Source organism: Miniopterus natalensis, chromosome 4, assembly GCF_054644295.1.
Source record: "Miniopterus natalensis isolate mMinNat1 chromosome 4, mMinNat1.hap1, whole genome shotgun sequence".
Classification (NCBI taxonomy): domain Eukaryota; kingdom Metazoa; phylum Chordata; class Mammalia; order Chiroptera; family Miniopteridae; genus Miniopterus; species Miniopterus natalensis.
The window spans coordinates 41230418-41254152 of NC_142084.1; the positions used below are offsets into that span (position 1 = coordinate 41230418).

General features: G+C 44.7%; 1 protein-coding gene and 1 long non-coding RNA gene across 3 annotated transcripts in view; one reads left to right on the top strand and one right to left on the bottom strand.

The window, feature by feature from the left end:
• The window catches only part of NR3C2 (nuclear receptor subfamily 3 group C member 2), a 283104-nt gene that overhangs the window by 4781 nt on the left and 254588 nt on the right, over positions 1 to 23735 (bottom strand). The window contains exon 9 of the mRNA XM_087816506.1: positions 21680 to 21837. Within this exon, the coding sequence (XP_087672632.1) occupies positions 21680 to 21837 (158 nt within the window). The remainder of the gene's footprint in view (positions 1 to 21679; positions 21838 to 23735) is intronic.
• Positions 1108 to 22511, top strand: LOC107532506 (uncharacterized). 2 transcript variants are annotated; one of them, XR_015714397.1, is made up of 4 exons: positions 1108 to 1783; positions 8756 to 8922; positions 9779 to 9890; positions 22102 to 22511. It is a non-coding gene; the product is annotated as an uncharacterized LOC107532506 (long non-coding RNA). The 2 variants fall into 2 exon arrangements; XR_001602741.2 differs by lacking the exon at positions 22102 to 22511 and having other exon boundaries at positions 9779 to 9961.

Genomic DNA, 23735 nt, shown 5'->3' on the forward strand with positions numbered 1-23735 from the left:
TAGGCGGTAGGCAGTGGCTGTAAAAGTTGAAATCCACACTGAACCCTGCTCTCCTCATGTAGTACCACACCCTTTGGTGGGGTGAGTTCATGTGGGGTCACTTGGTGGGTTCAGAACAGACCTCTGGACATCTGAAACAGGTGACCTGGCAAGGTCAGGGCTGCTTTGGGATTATATTTGTCAACAGGCGAGAGCAATGCTGATTCATATACACTAAGAGATGCAGAGCAGAGTAAATCAGTTCTTACCACGAGGCAGGGTGCACAGGAGCACCTTTGTGAACCTGCTAGTGGGGCCAAGCCTTCTCAGGGCCTCTGTCCAACACCTGCATAAATGTGTTCTCAGCACCGAGCAACACCTAGGAGATGCTGAGAAAACCAGAAGGGAGAGGGGCTCGGCTGTTTCTCCTCTCAGGTGGGCTGGGGACAAGCGTCCCAGACTCTCCTCACTAACCATGTATATGAACCTGGGGCTGGCACCTGGGGCTTCTGTTTAAGCGACTGCCTTGGCCAGCTGCAGAGGGAGGGGGTCGGCCTGGCATCCCCGGGCTATGCATTTGACCCTGTCACCACCAAGCACTCTCAGGAAAGAGCTCACTCTTAGGGTGGCTGCTTTGGAAGACTGCCGGGTCCTGGGACAAGGCTGAAAACCTTCACAGGACTCAAGCCAGAAGGTTGAGCCAGTGACTAGAGTTGGTAAGGTCAGATCACCTGTGACAGTCAGATGCTCCCAGTCGCTGGGTGAGAACATCCCTGGCCCTTCGCAGATGTTTTTTTTTGGGGGGGGGGTAGCGGTGCTGCAGTACGCGGACCCCAGCCCTACTGGAAAGCCCAAGACACAGGAAGGTGAGGCTGCAGGTGGTTGGAGTGCGAGGAGGGGGTGTCTAGGCCCTGAGAGCTGGGAGAGGACGTTGACCAGCTGGAATGGACACCGATTTGTGCGTCAAACTGCTGTGTCACAGTGTCATGCCTAACCACACCACACACATGCACAGCTGACTCCTAGGTGTCAGCCTGGTGCGATGAACAGCACGTGCAGAGGAACACAGTAGGTGCGGCCCCTGCCTGGAAGAGCCAGGAAAACAGGGTGTGAATAGGTACACTACACATGTCCTCACCGGACACTGTCCCCAAGCCCCTCTCAGGCAGGTTGGCATCCTGTACTCTCACCCTGGAGGTGGCTGTGCATCACTAGATGAGCACAGGTGGTTTCTTCTTACACCCCAACCACCATTCCCCCTGCCAAGTCAGAAACCACTAGGGCAGAGCTGGGTCTATCAGGGCCTCCCATGGCTCTGGTGTGTGTGTGGTGGGGAGAAAGCCAGACCTTCTCACAGCCCACCTTTAAAATTAAATCACTCTAGGTCGACTGCATGGACAGCCCTCCAGGGATAGTCCAGAAGTTTTCTTGGACACTCACTTGGTATGGACTGGGTTTTCCAAAGTGTCACTCATTCTCTTCGAATGATGTGAGTACTGGCTTTTCCTGCATGTTTCCCAGGCCCTTCCTTTCACGGATCCCCCCACCCCCTCCTACCCCCCAGGAGACCTGGAACCTTAGCCTGAGGATCCTTGCTCTCTGAACTCAGGTGCCACCACTCCTCTCCTATCCTGTGGTTCCCATCTCTTACTGGTGTAACTTTTCATAATGGCAGCTCCTTAGGTGGCCTGCAAGCTCCCTGAAGACAGTCAGCCACACAGCATCCAGGAGAGGTGCCCCTGTTAGCTCTGAGCAGCCCTGGTGAGGCCCTTGTTCCTGCCATTCTCCGATTGCTTCCAGACTTGTAAGTGCCTGGGGATAACTTATTTCAACAGTATTTTTTCAGAGCAGCATATTGCTAGTCCTAATCAATGAACCAAAACAAAACCTGGGTAACGTAAGTGGGCATCTTCATTTTAGTGGCGCTGAGTAAATACTGTAGAACTCAATCTGTGAAGCTAAATCCTTTCATCTTTTCCTGTCAGTACAATGTCCTTTGACTTGTTTATGTTGGGCTTTAATATGAGGTCGTATGCATGCCATGCCACGGGTGCCATGAGCGCCATCCCTGCAGTCAGAGGGACTGGGGTGGGAGGGAGGTCACGGCTACAAAGACAAAAGCTCTACCCTGCTGGCCAATCAGCACGAGCGCCTTAATTGCAGTGAGACAAACAGCCAGGCCTGCGTCTCAATATTGATTCCCACTGGCCTTTCCTGGTAATACCAGGCTAGATGGAGAGGCAAGAACCCTAATTATCATCAGTAATAAGAGTCCTACATTATTAGGAATCAGAGAAAGTCCTGTGCAATGACTTTTCATTCTGTACAAAATGCATCTGTTGGGATCACGGAAGTTTAGCTCAATGCTCAGCATGATTTCTCCAGTCCGATGGGCCACAGCTGTCAGGGTGGCAGAGGAGCCCGACAAGGTCGCAGAGAGACTGAAGGCTCTTTGTGGGCTCTATCAGGTGCCTTTCTCCTAGGCTCTCCCCTGAGTCACCGCCTGTGCATGGCCACTCCCCATGCCCCACTCCTGCCCAGAGTAGGGGCCGCTCAGGTGCTGTGCGGGTCTCGTGCTGCTGTTCTAAGGTTACACAACCACCCAGTGGGGATGGAGCACCTGGGTGATAACGGCCTCCCTAAAGTAGGGTCCCACCTGTTTTCAATAGCGTACTCATTTCTCTAAGTCATCTGCTGACTCCAGAACTTTCACCTAATTAGGACCAAGCTTTTTCCTGAAATAAGCCTTGGGGGGAGGTCTGAAGCTTTGTTTTCAAAGATCAGATTTAGCCAGCTATATTGATGGGGTTAGGGGCAAAGATGCAGAGCTTCGACTCCAAATACTGTCACAGTAATAGAAATGGTCAGTAGTTCTGTATTTTAGGTGTTCCCACAATAGCCTTGTGAACACTGGAAAGTGTCATGCAATGATTATATAGAGGAGTCAGGACTTCATTCAAAGTCCCCTACCTCCACCTAGTGCAGACCTGAGTGGAAGATACATGTACAGGTGGGCACCCCTGCTTCTCTGCGGCTGGTGCTGTCTCAGTAAGATTTGATAGTAACATGGTGCAAAAGACCCCCAAATTTAGTAGCATTTGTTTCTATACCCAGAAATAAATATAACCTTTCACAACAAGGTGACGCCACCATTTATTTGTGGATCCCTTTGCAAATCCAGCTCACCCTGCTCAGTGCTCCTGGAAAGCACTCCTAGAGGCTGTGCTTAACGCTGAAGGCCTCCTAGTTGTGACCAAGAGAAAAAGATCAGGACTGATGGCGGTGTAAGATGGTTTGTCCCCCACAATTCAAAGAGCTATGGGATCTAGCACTATACCAAGGACCTGGGAAGAGTCCTGCCACCTCTGCCCAGTAATAAGCAAACAGAATGAGCTGTGGACCCAGCAGAACAGTGAACCTGTCCCAGCCTCTCTCCCCAGGGTCCATGCCCATAGGTAAAAGAGAAATTGCAGAAACATAGCCTTCCCAAGGGGAAATTACAGCATGCCATCGGGGGGGGGGGGGGAATCCCATAAAATCAAAATGAGTTTGGATGCAGCAGACGTGGTAAGAACTTTACCAGCAAACCCCCCCACCCCCCCCAACCCCTGGCAACAATGCACTGGCTGAACTATCGGTGGCAACACTTCCCACAGCTATCCAGTGAAGAGCTGGACAAGCCCCTTTCTCTCCAGTGGCACTCAGAGTACTGAGGCAGGAACTCCATGACTAGGAGGAGGAAGGAGACTGGGAAAGAGGCAGATCGGAGTATTAAAAGGCATTACTGGGACAAGGCTCCTGCTGACTGACTGTGCTCAGCAGGAAGTCTACCCTGCGTCTGCAGGCATACCCAATGCTCTAGGTCCACACCTCCCTCCACTCTGTGGCCAGTTGACCTGTGGAGGCAAGAACAAGATCCAGTAGGGAGTGTCCTCAGGAACTGGCCAGGGTCTTATGGGCAAGAGAGAAACCACAAACTTGAGTGATAGTGCCACCTTCTGGGAAACAAAAGAGGTTTCTTTCCAGCAGTCTGGTAAGTAGTAAGAACCAGAAACATAAAACCTTAAGAATTCTGCCACAAGAGGGAGCAAGACCAGAGTATCAGGAGTACCCCTTCAAAGGCAGAACACCCCCCTAAAGTCTGCACCAATGAACAGAATACTTAAGGAGCTGTCTGCTACTTCAAAGAAAGCAGCAATGCAAAACTGCAAAGAAGGAAACATCACCATCAAAAGATAATAATTCTCTAACATCTGAGTTAAACACAGAAATTTGTGATCTTGCTGATAAAGAATTCAAAATCCCCATTTAGAAGAAACAATAAGCTACAAGAAAACTCAAAGATGATTAATGAAAGAGCACCAAGCAGGGTCTAGAGCAAGTAGAACGCGGGATAAATGAGTTCGAGGAGAACAAAGAAAAGAGTGAAGAAAGCCTACAAGGCCTACGGGGTTTTATCAAAAGAACAAGGATTAGAATAATGGGGATTCCAGAAGAGAAGGGGGTATAAAGTTAAAGAACATCCCCAACTTGGGGAGTGAATTGAACATCCAAGTTCACAAAGCTCATAGAGCACCCTATTGTCTCAATGCACAAAGACCTTGTTCAAAACATTATAATGAAAGAGTCCTAAAAGGAGTCTGGGGGGGGAAAGATTATAATCTACAAAGGAACCCCCATTAAGCTCTCAGTGGATTTCTCAACAGAAACCCTATAGGCCAGGAGAGAGTGGAATTAGATATTCCAAGCATTGAAAGAAAAAAATTGCCAGCTAAGAATACTCTACCTGGCAAAGGTATCCTTCAGATATGAAAAAACTTTCCTGTACAAACAAAAGCTGAGGCAGTTTATCACCACTAGACCTGCCTTACAAGAAAGTCATGCATGCTTCAAGCTGAAATGAACAGATGCTAATCAGGGACATGAAAATACACTGACGTATGCAACACACTGATAAAGTTGAATAAACAGTCAGATTTAGAAAGCTCAACTTCTATAACAGGATATGTGTTAACCACTTAACTGTAGTACAAATTTCAAAGGAAAAGAGTGTTAAAAATAGTCACATCTACTGTGATTTGTTAAATACACAATATAAAGAAGTAAATGACATCAAAGATGTAAAAGGATGAAGCTTTTATAGACCATTGGAGTTAAGTTGCTATCAGCTTAAAATGGACAGTTTTATTCAAGGCATGTTGTATGTAAGGCTCATGGTAACCACAAAGCCAAAACCTAGAGTAGATGCACAAAAGATAAAAAGAAAGCTGAGACAGAGTGCACCACCATGGAAAAGCAACAACTTACAAAGCTAGAGTTACCTGTGAAAAAGAGGCACTGCAAATGCGAAACCACCAGAACACAGGAAGATGGCATCAGTAAGTCCTTACATATCAACAACTCCTCTAAATGTAAATGGATTGAATTCACCAATTGAAAGGCAGAGAGTGGCCAGATAGATTAAAAAAAAGCAAGAACCAAAATTACAAAATATGTTGCCTACAAGAGACTCACTTGGGCTTTAAGAACATATATAAGCTCAAAGTGAAAAGATGGAACAAGATATTCCATGGAAGTGGAGGTAAATATAGACAAAATAATCTTTAATCCAAAAATGGTAACGAGAGACAAAGAAGGTCAAAATATAAAGGGGTCAGTTCATCAAGAAGATGAATTCAACAATCCTAGATAACAGATCTGGGAGAAAAAGACAATATAGTAGAGAGTAGGGGACTTTAATACCCCCCCATCCAGACAGTATCAGCAGGGAAACACTGGACTTGAACCATATATTAGTCCAAATGGACCTAACAGATATGAATAGACCAGTTCATCTGACAGAAGCAGAATACACGTTCTTCTCAAGTACACCACAGCATATAATAGGACACAAAACACGTCTCAGTGAATTTAAAAAGATGTAAACCACAGACAGTATCTCTTCTGACCACAATGGTATGAAACTGGAAATCAACAAGAGGAAAGTTGGAAAATCTACAAACATGTGCAAATTAAACATACTTCTGAACAACCAATTGGTCAAAGAAGAAATCCAAAGGAAAGTAAAACATCTAGAAACATACCAAAACCTATGGGATGCTGTAAAAGCAGTTCTGAGAGGGATGCATATAGCAATAAGGGCATATATTAAGAAACAGAAAAGTCTCAAACGACCTAACTTTACACCTCAAGGAAGGAAATAACAAAAATTGGAATGGGAACGAAATAGTTTCATAGAATCAAAGAGCTGGTTTTTTGAAAAGATAAAATTGACAAATCTTTGGCTAGACTAAGAAAAAAAAGAAGTCATAAATAAAATCAGAAATGAAAGAGGAGACATTACAACTGATACTGTAGAAATACAAAAGGATCATAAGAGACTACTCTGAACAGTGAGAAGTGAACAAATTGGATAACCTATAAGAAATGGATAAATTCCTAAAAATGTACCAACATGCCAAGACTGAATCAGGAAGACACAGAAAATCTGAACAGACCAATAATGAGTGAGAAGACTCAACCAGTATTCAAAAACCTCCCAACACACACACCCTCAGGACCAGATGGCTTCACTGGGGGATTCTACCAAACATTTAAAGAAGAATTGACATCAGCCCTTCTCAAACTCTTCCAAAAAACTGAAGAAGAGGGAACACGTCTGGACTCATCATATGAGGCCAGCATTACCCCGACACCAAAGGCAGATAAGGCATAACAACATTCAACTAGAGGGACTACATTGAAATGAAGGCTTCTGTGCAGCAAAAGAAACAAAAAAATGAAAGGGCAATGTACAGAATGGGAGAAAATATTTGCAAACTATATATTGAAGGAGGGGTTAGTATTCAAAATATATAATGACCTCAATATCTCATTAACAGACAATCCAATTAAAAAATAGGCAGAGGAACATTTTCCCAAAGATGATATACAGCCAACAGGTACATGAAGAGATGCTCTACATCACCAATCACCAGGAAAACGCAAATCAAAACCACAATGTGATATCACCTCATACCTGTTTGATTGGCTGCCGTCAATATAAGAAAGAACAAGTGTTGGCAAAGATGTGGAGATAATCGAACCCTTGTGCACGGTTGGTGGGAATGTAAATTGGTTCAGCCACTATAACAGATGAAGATGTGGTATAATGCACAATGGAATGTTATTCAGCCAAGAGAAAGAAGGAACTCCCTTTTGCAACAACATGGCTAGACTGTGAGGCCATTATGCTAATGACGTAAGTCAGGCAGGAAAAGACAAATATATGCTATCACTTGTATGTGCAATCTGAAAAAGCCAAACTCATAAAAAAGACAACCAGAGAGCAGGTAGATGGTGGTTACCAGGGGCTATGGGGTGGGGGGACCAGGGAGATGTTGAGGGAATAACCTTGCAAACCAATAGATAAATAAGCCCTAGAGATCTAAGGCACGCCATATTACAGATGACGCTGTATTATCAACTTCAGAGTTGCTAAGAGACTAGATCTCACTTGTTCCCACCACAAAAAACAAATGATTATGTGACGTGATAGAGATAGTAAATGTTACAGTGCTAATCATATTGCAATATATAATTGTATCAAAGGAAGATGCTGTATACCTTAAATTTACATGCTTTATATGTCAATTATATTTCAATAAAAGACGATACCATCAGAAAAATATCTAAGACTGGTTTTTAAACACTTAGCAAAAGGCATTTCATAGCCCAAAGCTTAACAGGCGAGCTATGCTTGTGTGATCAGCTAAATTCTAGGCCTATACAAGCATTTGGGGAGCTTAGCGGGATGCTTTGGAGCTCTGGGATATCACTGGAAACAAAGTCACCCTCTAGGAGGGGGATTTTTTGTTGACTCCCCATTTTAAAAGGCTCCCCTCTTCTGCCAAAGACCAGTCTGCATGGACAGAGGCCGTCTGGATTCAAGTGTGTCCCTGAGGCAGGAGATGAGCCTGAACAGGGCTGGGCTTGCTGTGATGTGAGCTCTGCCTGCAAATTCTAGGTAAGGGGAACCCCAGTGAGTGTGGCCAAAGCCAGGGCTCCAGGCCAGAATCTGGCTCTTGTTTCCACGGAGGCCTGTCTGCCTGATGGAGTGAGGGAGACAGGGCTAGTTCTGGGCTGAGAGAAGGTGCTACTCAGCACCTCATGAAAAACCAAGAGCATCCCTAAAAACACCCTGCTTCCCATCCGCCAGCCTCTTATTGTTATCTGAGACATAAAAATGGTGAACAAATTAAAATGTGATAATACATTTGAAACCAATCACTGATCTCTGGTCAGTGATGAATATTTAATCTTCAAAATTTGTTTGGATGCTGTGCTAAGCAAGATGGGTTCAATTCCCTTCTGATTTTTTGTACTTAAATTTATTTAATTTCCACCCTGTTCAAGTTTCCTTGTGTTATAAGCCTCGTTCTAGATTGCAGCTCCGCCTTCTCGTGAATAAGGCCTATTGTACATGTGAAAAACACAAAGAAAAATGACACAATGGAAAGGAGAAAGCACAGCTTCAAGATAAAGGCATAATTAGAACATTGCTGAACAAAGGAATTCTAATGAAAGGGTTGTGTTTGAAATGCATTGGCGTGTTACTGTATATAGAAGTATGAACTTCGCCTAATTTTGTTTTCAATATTTCCTAGATTCTCCTTACAAATGTACACTACACCGAGCAACGTAAAAATCTAAACCAATTCATGCTCCTAAGTTACCAACTTTAATATCAGGTTCAATCAAGATTAAGCAGTTAAATCCTTATTTCAGTCTCAAACAGAACACTCAGCACCAAGGGGCAGACACACTGGCCAAGGGCAGCCTGTTCAGATCCAAGTACCTGCGACCAAGGTGATCTAATTTACTCCCTTGATTCTATGATGCCACTGAACGAATTGGATTGGCAATCTATGGCTGCAGGCCAAATCTGGCCTAATAACTGGTTTTGTAAGTGTTTTCATTTTTGCTTGTTTTTTACACTTTTAAATGGTTGGGAGGAAAAAAAATCAAAAGACTATTTTGTGGCATGTGGAAATTACATGAAATGGTTTTACTGGGCCACAGCCATGCTCACTCGAATATTAGGATATTATCTACAGCTGCTTTCACGCTACAATGGAGGAGCCCCATCCGTAGTTGTGACTAGGATCAAGGGTACCGCAAAACCTACAGTACTTAACTACCTGGCCTTTTAGGGGAAACTGTCTGCTCGCCCCTGGATTGGTTGGCATGCCAGGGATTTAGTAACAATTAGAGGGAGAAAAGGTTTCACTTGTTTATTAAAATATCAAGTATAAGATGTCTCCTGATTTCAGAAATATTAAATGTGAGAAGAAAGTCTGCAAATCAAGATAAATGGTAGCAGCAAGATCCGGCTTTCTAAATATTACGCAGATTCTCCGTGCCTTTAGGACACGCTTTAGAAAGAATCCTGTGCATGGGAGGCTGAACTAGATAAGGGGGTTGTCTAGCTTAAAGGCTGCAGAATCTCTCATTCGAATGGAGGGTTGCGATCACTTACGCCGCCCGTTTCTGGCTGTTCCCTCAGGAGCCGTTTCCCTTGGATCCTATCGTCCCTGTAGGTTATGCCCGTTTACAGCTGATTCTCCATAGTTCAGTAGTTGCGTCCATTGGGAAGTGAATTCGCTAATACCGAACCCTCACTCTAGGGAAAATACGGAGTGAGGTTCCCATGACCTACTGATCGGGACATTTTCACTAAAGGATCACTACTTAACCTTGTTCTGTGTGTGTTTCTGTTTAAAGACTCCTTATTCACTGTACATTGCTGATTCCCCCACAGTGAACTCACGCCCAGCAGCTCTGTAACTCATGCCTGAACGAAGCTCACTGAACACTTTCTCTCTCCATGAAGCACATCTCAGCCTCTTGCCCATAGGAACACAAGATAGTGCGTGAGCACTGCATCTGGGGACGGTTTTAAACAGCAAAGTCACTAACAAAAATGCAAGAAACATGGCACTAAATGGACCATGAAAAGCACACTTATTTACTGTTTGAGGGCCGAAAGAGGAAGGAGGAATGTCACCCTGTGTGACCTTCGTTGGGAACATGCACTTTGGGCGATGCAAATAATTGACTACTCTGCACATGCCTGTGAATGACTGTAAAGTGCTGTGTTAATTTGGGGGTTACAAATAAATTTTAACTACTCAGCAAATTCATAAATACAGAGCCTGCAAATAATGATCGACTAGTCCCTTTAACCATGGCCTTGACCAACAAAATTGATCAACTGGCCTCTCCCCGGCCTCTTCAATGTCAGTCATTTAAAATGATCTGTCCCAGTCCCAAACGGCGCTGATGATAACTTTTCTGTTGCTTAATGATGTCCCTGTCCCTTAAGAAGTTTCTTCACTATTTCCTTTTGTGTCAAATAAAGCCTGAGGTGCGAGGCTCCCTTCCACCTGCGGACGGACCCCGCCCTGGCTCCTCCTGCCACAGGCGCATCTGCTCTTCCTGCCCATCGTCTCTGAGCAGCATGACTTTAAATGGGCTCTGTTTTGCCCAGGACAGGCTATTTGTGGGGCCCCTGTTCAAAGCTTACTAAGGACCTCAAGATGGTGACAGTGGAACATGGCGCCGAGAGTGAGACCCTCCTCTGTGTGAGGCCCAGGCGCCGCCTCGCCTGCCAGGAGCTGGGAGCTCCCAGAGCAGGGCCGGCTCTGCTGACACCTCCCTCAGGGACCAGGGAAAATGCACTTCTTCACTCCCGGTCTTAATTCTCTTGTCCATAAAAAGGGGAAAAAAAGAGCAGATATTACTATTAGGCCCCTTTTACAGAGAAGGGGATTAAGGTGAGGTGGCTGGGTGTAAATAGTAATATTTACGCATCCTCACCACATGGAGGTACTAGGAGGACTTAAGGACAGGACTTAGGAAGAAAGGCACTAGGCAAATCCCGGGTATTATATGGTTATTTTATACTGTAAGAAGAGGGATTTAGGTGGCATATGAGGGGGGGATTTATTGACACAGGTGTTAGACAATGAGACAGTTTTCCAAAATCTTCCCCAGATACATTTCAGATCAGGGAGAGATTCCTGTGTGTCAGGTTAGATTTGGATGTGATTTTCTATGAGCAAGGCTTCCAGGACCCTCCCCTGCTTCTTTCTACATGATATTTGTGTTATTTTTCCAGAAAGCTCACCCTCTGGCCTCATAAATCCCAAAGACTCAGGTGGGAAAGGAATGCACAGTTCCTTTATATGTCCTGGAACCAGCAAGGTCCTAGTTTTCCCCCGGCCTTCTCATAGGGAGTTACTCTCTCACGGATTTGCAAAACTAGCTGAATGATGGCACATGCTCTGTTCTGCAGGTGTGCAGCTTACAAAACATTCATTAATAATGACGTAAAAGAAGTAGTTATCATTAAGAATACTTTTTAATGCTTTCTTTAAATAAATTGGGATCAGACAGTTTAATCCTTAACTGGCAAAATTAAAATAAATAAACTACTGATATCATTATAAGTCTGTAAGAGAAGATCTGACACCAAAACAAAACTCATGAAATGGGAGAAAATGTTTGCAGATTATATATTAAATAAGGGGTTTACCCAAAATATATGTATAAAGAACTCAACAACAACAAAAAAACCCAGAAAGCAAAAAAAATGGGCAAAGAACTTGAATAGACAGTTCTCCAAAGACAACATACACAGATGGCCAATAAGCACATGAAAGATGGACAACTTCACAAATCATGAGGGAAATGCAAACCAAAGCAGAATGAGAGACCCCCTTAACAACCACTAGGATGGCCACTGTCAAACAGCAACTAATAAGTGTTGGTGACGATGTGGAGAAACTGAAACTCTGGGTCCTATTGGTGGGAATGTAAAAAAACTGGGGAAAAAGTTTGGTGGTTCCTCAAAAATCTTAAACAGAGAATTATCATATGACCCAGCAACTCAACTTTTAAGAATATACTCAAATAACTGAAAGCAGGATCTTGAAGAGATATAAGCACACCCTTGTTCACAGCAGCATCATTCACAATAGTCAAGAAGTGGAAGCAACCCAAGTGTCCATCGAAAGATAAGTGGGTACACAAAATGTGGTATATACATACACTGGAATATTATTCACCTTAAAATGGGAGGAAATCGTGATACGTGCCACAACATGGGTGAATCTGGAGGATAATATGCTGAGTGAAATAAGCCCCTCTCAAATGAACAAATCTTGTGTAAGTTCACATATGAGGAACCTCAGATTCCTAGAGACAGGGTGATGGGTGCTACCGCTGGGGCAGGGGGAACAGGCAACTGCTTAATAGGTAGAGAGTCTCAGTTTTGCAGATGACAAGTTCTAGAGACTGTTTGCATAACAATGTGAATGCACGTCACACTAACGAATTACACAGTTAAAGTGATAAGTTGTATGTTTGTGTATTTTACCAGAATTTTAAAAAAATGACAAACTCCTTTATTGAATTTTTTCCCCTTTTCTCTCAAATATATTACAACTCCATCTTAGAATATTGCCTATCGACCAGTTGGTAAGCACTGTCTCAAACAGTCTAAACATTAGCCACTGAAAATATTAAATGTTTTAAATCTTTTCCAACGAGGTAAGGAAATATCCCAGATTAAGTCAGCCATAGAAAGCCATGATCAACCCAAGTGGAATTCAGGTGTAAGATGAAAGTGACGGTGAGAAAGGACTCAGGATGTGTGTCACTGATAAAATCGTGACTTGAGCAGCGCTGCAGTGCTGTGGGTGCTGCTGATGCCAGACTCATATCTGGGCCTGTATCTCTTCACTGCCACTCGTATCTGTCTATACGCACATGCAGCCTATTCATGGACTGAGCGCACAGTATGCATGTATATGCACACAGTACATAACAAAGTGTTCACTAATTCAAAACCACTCCTACATGGGTCAGAGTTGGTCGTCACATTTGTTTTGGGTTATTTACAAAGACAGAATTCGCTAAGCCGCTGTGCTTTCTTAGCTGTACTTAAAACACATAAACACAAAAACTTTGCACATTCCCGCAGCTACATTCAAAATGCTCATTTACGTACATATCACCACCTAACAGAAAGACTCACACTTCTATTTATTAAAGCAATTTTGCTAAGGAGCTTTACTGGACAACACTTTGGTGGTTTTTGGTTTTTTTTGTTAACCTTTGTCCTGTTTGCTTTGGGCTTCTGGTGTAGATACTGGAAACCTAGAGAGCAGTAACACAAGTTAACTCAACCAGCTACTCTTCTCAATAACCACCTTGTTAGCCATGGCTACTGAAAGTTCTCAGACTGTTTGCTAACTGACCTTTTGCAGCTTTTGCCCCTTGGACCCATTTGCGCAGTGGGAAACGTGCTACATTCTGGCTTGCCCCCCTATGTCGCTCTTTTTGCCTACTCAGCTCAGCAGCATCTCCTTCACAGGCCCTGCAGGCCCCTTCCCATTGCTGGTGCCTTGGCCAGTTTGTCCTCTGGGCTTATTTCTGGGCCTTTCTCGCCACAGGGATGCCTGGGTAGTTCCACCTACCGCCAGGCTTCAGTGACCACCATGTGCTGCCACCTTCCAAGTCTCACACTTGGCCTTCCCCCTCTTCATCTCCACAGAGTCCACTGCTTACCTGACCCTTCCCCTGGGATGTCCTAAGGGCACCTGAATGCCAGTCTATCCAAAACATGCTCAGCATCTCTCACAAAGCTCTTCTCCTCTGTGCTGGTCCTGCCCACCAAGCTCTCCACCTCCAAATCCTGGGGGTCACCTAGACCTGCCCCTCCTCTCTCAATTCCATGTCCTATCACATTACATCAGGAGCCATCCATTCCACTACTTGAGTATCTCTTTGACTATCCCCACCCCCACCCCTGCTCTAACTTAGCCCTCCATCTCTTCTTACCTGGACTACGGCACCAGCATCCTAACTGGCCCTTTGTTTCCCCTGCCCCTCCTCTAGCAGGATCCCTAGATCAACACTGTCTATAAAGACTTTCTACACTGTCCCAAATGGTGGCTGCCAAGCACTTGAAATGTGGCCAGTGTGACTAGGGGACTCAATTTTTAACTTTACTTAATTTTAATTAATTTGCATGAACATATCCACATGTGCCTCGTGGTTTCTGCATTGGACAGAGCACTCTAGATTCTCTATTGATGGACTCCGAACCCCCTCAAGAGGTTCCTGAGCCCATGTGGTTCAGGTCCCTTTATTGTCCGCATTCTCTCTGGTCCACAGTGAAATCCTCCATTTCTCAAAATCATGCTTTCTCTCCCTTGGAATATGAACTCCTTTGCCTTGGAGTAGCTTCCCTTTGTTGGTCTGACAAACTCCTACTTTGTCTTTGGGGCTCAGCTTACCAACCGTTTCCTTCCCCTCATGCCAGGCCCATCTGCACCTGCCTCTTCCCCTTGCGGACACTCTGCCTGTGGCCCTACAGTTCCGATGGAGCCTCTACCGCTGCACTGGGGCTCCCCACGGACCAGCCTATGCTCCCCAGGAGACTGGGCGCTTTGCAAGGGCAGGGACCGAATCTCCTTTGCTGGGATGCATCCTTAGCACCAGCCCTGCGCCTGGCCTGGAGGCTGCTGTGTGTGCCTGCCTGCCTGCCCTCACACGCAGAGGCAGAGCCCTTCTCTGCACAGCCCCTGGGGACTGTTCAGGACATGTAGCTGAGATGGGAATGTCTCACTCCACAGAACACGAAACAATTGGGCACCGGAAGCATCGTCTCTTGTGTAGGGTCCTGCTCATGCAGATCTCCTTCCAACAGGCTTAGAGGAACAGTAATCCAACTGTTCTGCTACCTCTCACAGTATGAACTGACGCAAACTAGGGGAGCTTGGGGATGCACAGTCAGGGCCACCGACTGACACTGCCCTTAAACCACTACAGTGTGAACAAAGGAGAACAGGTAAGGACACCTTCACACCTGCAAGGAGTTACGTCTTCCAGGGGCTGCGTGGCTCCAGCTACAAGCACATAAAACCAACCTTTCCACGCCACACCCGGTCATCAATTCCATATTTATCTACTATATTGAAATAACAGAACATGCTGACCTACTTTTCCATCTTTCCCACTTTTAGTTTTAAATATATTTGATGTTTTCCCCCCAATTATAAAAACATAAAAATGTTTTAAATGAAAATAAGCACTTAGCACGATTCACGCAGGGCAGTGAGTTCTGCACTACGCTGCACCCTGGATGTGAGAACCCTAAAGGCAAATGCTGGTCCCTGTCTGCCCCAGGAATGCAGAAGACACTAAAACCAATGAATAACTCTTCATATGTTTCACCAACTAGACAGTAACATTTGACATCTCAATTATTCATTTAATTTGGAATCTTTACCTAAGGTTTCTTTTTTGGGAGGAGTGGGTTCACACAGTTTGTGTCCTCCCATCCCTGCCATCCCCTGGTGCCCTGGGAGACGGGGCTCTGCTCCCTTAGCTGACTTTGGAATAAACAACTCTCCCTTTTTTAGAATCTTAGTCACGGTCTTGTCGAAGAGGAAGGCATTCACACCGCTAACAATGATATTAAACAGTTGTTTCACTCTGTGTTTCAGAGCCACAGAAGGTGGCTCTGAATCTTGCTCTCTCTCTGACACACACACATACCTGTGGAACTGCCAGCACTGGGCGCATTATTACAGAATCAGATACCTCATTTCACTGTCACCCTCCCCTCCACACACTGTAGCAGCACAAGCCAGCCTCGATTTATCACCAGCAGTGTCCTGATAACACCCAGGGCAAGGGTTTTCAGTTCACCAACATCAATCCTTCCTGATGGTCACCTCACAGCAATCTGCCATCGTCTCCCTCATCAAACACCTTTCATCCCTCAGCAGATTAGAGAGTGGCTCAAGCACACCCCAACATGTTTTAAACAATAACTCTAGCCCCCCCCACCCCCCCGTAAGTTCTAGCAGGAAGCTCTGGCAGGAAGCGCAGAAAGCTGGGGTTACGAGCTCCGGGACCCGCAGGACGTGGAAATCCTTCATGCTGACTGAGGGCTAAGTGGCTTGGGCCGGAGAAGGGGGCTCCCCGCCTACACTGCGGGTGGTCCTAAGGCGATTTCCCTGCTTGACCTGGCCAACTCCAGATTGCCGCCTCCAGGAAGGCACGTGCTGTGCCCCTGTATGGACGCGTCCATGGTTAAAAGGGAATGAAACTGCTTGACGGATACGAGCACCGTGCTTTTTGCTGTCCCCGGGTCGCGTTCCGTGGTGGGCTCCTATTTCGGCCTCAGGACTTTCCTTGGGGAAACTGACTAAGGAGACGTAGGACAGAACCCAATGTGGAAGCGGCGGACTGTCCCAGTGGGGGACCGAGCCCAGCCGGGGCTCGCGGTCCTCCGTGGGCGGTGAGAATGTCACGGCGGCCGCGCAGCCGGCTCAGGTGTAGTCATGATGGAAGTGACCGCTGCCACAGCCCGATGCAAAAGTGCCTGCTGAGCACCAGTAGCCTCTGCTGCTTACAGCAACATCTGCCGGGCTGGCGACCGTGTCACGAGACGTCACGCCCTCCCCAAGTGAAGAGCGGCGTCTCCCGGGGGGCATCAGCCTCTGCACCCGCCCCCCTTCCCTGGCCTGGCGTAAGGAAACCTTGGCTCCAGAGCCTGGCCAGAGAAGACACACTTGGTCGTGGCGCATCCTCTCTGCAACCACAGAAAGCGGTTATTCAGCAACAGGACCTTCACCCTGCTTCCTTCGGTCACACAGAGAACAGCGTCTACGAGGTCCGGTGACCACGGGTGTCTGCAACAGGGAGCTCTTACCCAGGCTTATGATCGGACGCGGAGACACCGAAGCCTGCTCAGCTTGTGCTGAGTCGGACGTGTCATTCTGTTTTGGGCACTGCTAAGCATGCGTGACACTTTAATAAACACCAGGCTCCCTGCCTTCAGGCTGTGACGCGCCTCGTGGAAACTGCATTCCAGAAGCTGCTCGCAGGAGCCGAGAGTGTGGAGGCCGGAGCGCGCAGCCGTTTTATGCTCCTCCACTATTTGCTGATCTCCAAAGACACAGCCTGAAAGCTGCAGCTGCTGTCAGCCAGAAGCTCTCCATCCCGCTGGTGGACGCCGGGAGCACTAGACAGCCAGTCAAAGGGGTCCCAGCTGCCACTGGCTACCCAGGACCTTGAAAAATCACTCTCTGTGCCCCTGTCTCTTCTTCCATAAAATAAAGATCCTCTGACACCCGTTGTGGGCCTTCCATGCTCCCTGCCCAGCACAGCTGGCTCCTGGACCGTCTCAACAAGGCTTCCCACCAACTCAGAGTAAACATCGGTGAGCCCACATGCATGGTGCGCGCACCTCTTCCCAGCCCTCAGCACCCTGCCCTCTACAGTGCTGTCTGGTTGCCCCCACTGGGCAGAAAGCTCCCAGAAGCCAGGCTTTGGGTCTCTTCTCCTAGTACAGTGCCTGACACTTTTAGACAGGAAAGTATTTGCTGAATGAGAGGAACATCTTCCTCCATCCGACCCTTGTGGGATTCCTAAGGACAGGCATTCTGCTGATCCTAGAACATGGCAGGGGATCATCGACACATGAGTGAATGAATGTACGAGCACACATGCTCTCAAAGGGCGCACCACCCAGGCGACCAATTAATTTCAGCACCTGACTACCTTCTGCCTTGTCTTATGCGCCAGCTGCCTGTCTAGACTTTAAGCTATTTGAGGACTGGATTGGTGTCACACATTCATTTTATATCCTTTGTAGTCTTATAAATTTTGATAGGCATGAGGCACATTTTTGCTAGTGTATATTTGAAATAAAGTTGATTACAAGGTCAAACAATAGTATGAGCTTGAAACTATTTAACAAAGTGTGGTTTTTGCCTCTAAGAAATACTATTAATATCATCATGCAACACTAACTAACTGTTCTACTTACTGATCATAACATAAATAGTCCTTGATCTCTAGGAATGAAGTTACCCATAAATTCATTAGAAATGTGCTGCTTACACACACAGGAAATTAAATGTCACTCCTACAAAGAGTGACTAGCCAGAAAATGACTATTAATTGTCAACTCTCTCTAGAAGGATAAGGAATCTATATGCTTTATGTGTAACACCCAAACATTTGCAATGCGAAAATACATCCATCCCTAGGAGCCTGACCATAGCTGCTTTCTTTGAAAATTTTTTTGGGGAAAATTGATGCTCAGAGAACTAATGATTCATTAAAGTTGCTGACCAATTCAGATACTTCACTGCCAACCTGTGCTTTCAGAGAATGTTGCTTTCACTCACCTTGGCACAGTGCTGTCAACACGAGTGTGCACCATGTGAGACAAGTCCACGTGTCCTGGAGCTGTGCACGTGTCTCAGGAGCCGTGCATGCATGCCCCGAGATCTATGGACATGTGTCCTGAAGGGTGGCATAATATGTACGCTTTTAAAAGCAGAGCTGTGATTTATGTTCATAGGGTTCTTATTTGTGAGACTCTTAGGAACAAATGCTCTCTTTCCACGAGGGAATCAGAACTCAGCTCTGAGCACAGAGGCTCTTTGTTCCCTGGAAGAAAATTCCACAAATGCTGACTCACTGATTTACTCTAATGAAAAAGCCGTAGGCAGTCTCAAGTCTGTGTAAGCGCGAATGTTAGAAAGGTCCCTCTAGACTTACAATGCATTTTTCAATGTTCTGTCTGGAATAGGAATATAAATAGAACTTTCAAGATGCTTCTGTTAGGCTACTTCTAAGAGCAAACGTTTTTTATCCTTTAAAATAAAGTTTTTAGAATTAAAATGATTCTAATGATTCCCAAAAGAATATTCTCCTTCCAGCCAAAGTGGGGTAGGATGGACTGGCTTTACCTGCCACCAGAGACAACCAAAACTCCTCAGGAAGAATGGTTTTCAAGACACTACATATAAGTCAATGAAAGACAATAATCTCTAGGAAAAAATTTGGGATCAAAGCTTTGTCACATTAGCTTAGACAAGAATTCCTTAGATATAATACCAAAAACAGGACTCATAAAAGAAACAGTAGTCAATTGGGCTTCATTAAAATGGGGAACTGCCCTTCCAAAGATATTGCTAAGAGAATGAAAAGATAAGCCACAGACTGGGAGGACATACTTGCAAGTCATATATCTTATAAAGGAATTCTATTGAGACTACGAAAAGAACTCTCAAAACTCAACATTCTAATTAAAAACAAGCAATTCAGTTTTTTTAAAAAAAATGAGCCAAAGAGTTGAACAGACACTATATCAAAGAAGACAGAGACAGTAAATAAGCGCATGCTAAGATCCCTAATCCACAGGGAAATGCAAATTAAAACCACAGTGAGACATCACCACACAGCTATTACAGTGGCTACACCTAGGAAGACTAACCATACCGGGTGTCAGCAAGGAGGTGCAGCAACTCGAACTCACTCGTCAAGGGAATGTGCAATTAATTGTACAACCACTCTGGAAAAGAGCTTGGCAGTCTCACAAAAAATGGAAATGCATTGGCCGTATGACCCAGGTATTCCACTACTAGTGATTCACCCAAGAGAAAGAGAGTGATGTCCATTCCAGGACTGGCACACAAATGTTCCGTGCAGCTTCCTCCATAATAGCTCCCAGTCTGGACTGACTGCCACGGGGGACTGGACCGCCCAAGTGTGGAAGATCTGTACCACGGGTGCGCCTGAGCAGCGAGTGGGAGCTAAGAGCTGATGTGTGCAACAGGATGGGTGAATCTCAAAATAATTATGCTAAGTGAAGGAAGCCAGACAGAAGAGACTACATACTGCATGGTTCCATGTATATGAAAGTCCAGAGTATATAAATTAGCAGATTGTATAAACTCTAGAATATATAAACTAATAGACACTGCCAGAAAGCAACTGGGGAGCGGTAGGTAGGAAGAATTAGAAAGGGGCACAAGGAAAGTTTTGGGGTGATAGACATGTTTGTTGTCTTGGGTGTATATATGTGTCAAACTTCTTATATTGTACACTTTAAATCTGTTTGGGTTATTGTGTATCAATTATACCTTGATTAAAAAATACTAAAAAGAAAATAATTTGCTCGGGGGGATTTTGAAAAAAATCATCACTTAGGACAGAGCCGCTTGACAACTTGGGTTCCTATCTGTGCTGGCTCACAGAAGCAGCTGGCACATGATGGTCTGACACATGGACCACTGGGGTGGCCCCTGAGTGTTTCCACTGTGCTGCTCTGCTGAAGGCACAAAGATTCTGAAAAAGGTGTAACGTCTGTCGTCAGTCTCATTACATGCAGATTGCTTCAGAATGCATGATCCATTATCTTGTGTTTCGATGACAAATGCACGCTCATTTAGATAATGCACTTGCGCCTGCCCATACATTTGAATAAACAAGGTAATTCATCAAGAAAGAACCACAAAGGCCCCTTCTAAGCACCATTCTGAAGGGTTTTTGACACAACCAACAGGAGAAAGTAACTGGGTCCCTTGTTCTCAAGTACATGATCTAGTCCATGCTCTGGCTTCCTTCATTTCCTTTTGTGTGTGTTGTAGACTTGTGGAGTGCATCATTTGCTGTATTTCCCTAAGGCTGGTTTGCCATCATTTCTGATTCTTAACATTTTCCATTAAACCACACTCCTTAGGCCACTGGTAATTAGCAAAACTATCCATCCCTGAATTCACCTTCTGGGAATCTGACTCATACCATGCGAAAAATTCAGAGAAAGCAAAGGCCGACCCGATAGCAATGGGTCTTCAGTGCAAAATACCGGAAAGGGACATTCTTTTACCAAAGAACCACAGAGAGGTAACATTCCACAGGCATAAACAGGTTTCTGAAGGATGAACCATTAGTTCAACAGGAATACTCTTATAATATTGGTCATCGAGCCTGCAATATCTTCCTCAACAACAGAGAAATATTTGAAGATGAGTTTCTTATGCAAATCTATGGGTTGAGCTTGGGTGATAAATTTTACCCCCCAAAAGTATGAAAACCTCACAAACATGAAAAACCAAATTAGCATGACTGCATGCAACTTTTTTTTTTTTTTTTTTGAGCCAGAAAGGCAGAAACTGCTTAGAGAGTGAAACAAGAAGCACATTTTAAATGACATAACACAAAGCAAGTGATCCAAATCAATATTTTGTAGAGAAACCTGGAAACACCTCTACAGCGTCTGTAATTGGTTAAATTAGAAGAAAGAAGCTCAAGAATTTGCTTTCTGTATTTACATTAAGACAGGAAAGGTGACTCCTATGAAGAACAGTGAATGTAGGATTCAAAATTTGGCAGAGGTTGAGATGATCCAAGCTGGCGCTGCACCACTAATAATGTTTTTGAAAGATTGGGTTATTAGATGAACAGTTGTAGAAGATGGACACTATTTATGCAATGAGAAAGCAAACAGTTCTACTAGCCAAACATTTCCTAAACTGCAAACAGAAATGTGGAACTTGGCCTGACCCTGGGCCCAGACACAGGGGTTTTGCCATTGAGGTGCACGTTTCTCTGGTCGTGCCCTCGGGGAAAGAGCCACACCCTGGACTTGAAATGAGGTTTGTTACCGAGGGGATCTGGAGGAAAATTTCCTTCTGAATCAGTCCTCACCTCCTGCTTCCTCCCCCTGGATAACTTACCTCTACTCTTCCTGACGTCCGGAGAACCTTCTCCACTCTCCCACTTCATGTGGTGAACAGTGTGTGGTTGCTAACCCTGCGTTTAAGAGGCATCAAGGCGCAATACTCACATCATGCATGGAGTCCAGGAGCTTGGTCAGCTGATAGAACCTCTGCCAACTCTGCCCAGAATTGTTGGGACACTTGGTCACCATCTTCCTCAGTTCTTTGATGTAATTTGTTCTCATTTCTTCAAATGCAGCCTGGCTTCTGAGGCCGTCCTTTGGAACTGTGTTTAAGGAGAACAGACACGTAAATTTCCAGGATGGAAAACAGCTGTCACATCTTAGCAGTTATATGGCCTAGACTCTTTTGAGGTTGTTAGGTTCCCACTTTTAGAATGGTACTAAATCTCAATTAATTGCATTTATCTATTGGTAACAAAATAATAACTGCTATTTATCAGGAGTATGTTATACGCTTTGCATATATCAGCTCACTTAATCTTGACATCAGTCTTATGACATAACCGTTTTTTACTCTAACTTTGCAGATGAGGAGACTTGAGGACTGGAGGTTTAAACACTTGTCCAAGGACACAATAAATGGCAGCAAAGGGATATAAACCTAGGCTGGTCTGTTTCCAAAGCATGCCTCTTGATCACAATGCATCATGGCCTTGTGGCCTGTCATCAGAGTGTTTTATGAATCCTGACGTGCCAACACCTCAGAGGTAGGAAAATATCCTTTGATTTTCCAGGACAACTGGAAGAGCCACAGACAATCTAAGCTGGAGCTAGAATTAGAAAGCAATGTCTTCATATTCAAGTTCAAATATCAAAGACACTTGGGGAAACTGGCCATCTACCAAGGGGAAAATGTGCATACAAAGAAGCACTTTCCATTCTTTTTGCCCTGGATCACGTGACAATTGAGGGGCTGTCATGTGCCCCGCCCCCCAACCTGAGGGGGGGCGTGGCCAGCTGCACTGGTCTGTGTGTGCAGTGGCTCTGCAGCCAAGGGAAAACCTAACACTTTCCACTTTCCAAGAGAATAAACCGCGTTCATCTTTATCTTTGATAAGGTAGAAATTTAAAGATTATGTTTTCTTCTTTCCTTTTATGTAATGACTAGCTGATATTAATGTTCTGAGCTTGAATCCACTTTTACTGTCGCTTATTACACAGTATACTTGTCACTTTATCATAACTGGCATGCATAATAATTGACAGGTCATCAGCACTTCAGAAAGGCTAAGTATGTTTCTGAATATTATGTGCAACCCTGGAAGCCAGAAATACCACAGTTTGCAAATAAACCCCGTGGTCTTGTGCAAAGATATGGATTATCTTGCAAAATTAACTTCACATATTATGTTAATAATCTTCTCCTTGAGTTTAATTGTTGAGGCTTTTGATCTGTGGTTTGCCTAAGTCTATTTCTGTGGGGGAAAATAAATCCCTAATAGCAACTGCACAAATTCCGGAGGCTTCCACAATATTAGTTGTGGTTTCAAATATTTGACATTTGCATTAAGACTTAAATGTCATCCATTATATATTTGATAGCTGTTGTTTTTTTTCTCTTTAAAATTAAGATCTTGTTTTAAAAGTATAAAAAAACAAGCCCTGGTCAGTGTGGCTCAGTGGTTAGAGGGTCAGCCCTCGTACTGCAGGGTCTCAGCTTTGATTCCTGGTGAAGGTCACGTACCTGGGTTTCAGGTTTGACCCCCCACCCAGGTAGGGGCCTGTGTGGGAGGCAGCCAGTCAATGTGTCTCTGTCACATCAGTGTTTCTCCCTCTCACTCCCCCCCTCCATTCCACTCTCTCTAAACACCAATGGAAAAAATATCCTCAGGTGAAGATTAACAAAGATAAATAAATAAATGAAAGTATTAAAAAACTAAAGAAGGGTAGTAATAACCAGGATGTTGTTATTAAAGCTATAGATCCGTTTTCTACCAAGATTTTAAAGTTAGCCTAAAACTTTTTAAAAGAAACTGAAATTTTGCAAATAACAGCATATACTTCCCACCCACATATTAACTTTTTAAGTTATAACATTTTATGGAGTAAACCTTTTGTTTTTCAATCTAGACATATTTATGGGTATCATTCTACACATTAAGAAATTTACCTAAAATTAGAATAAGTCATTTCATGACTATATTTCAATACTATTTGGCAT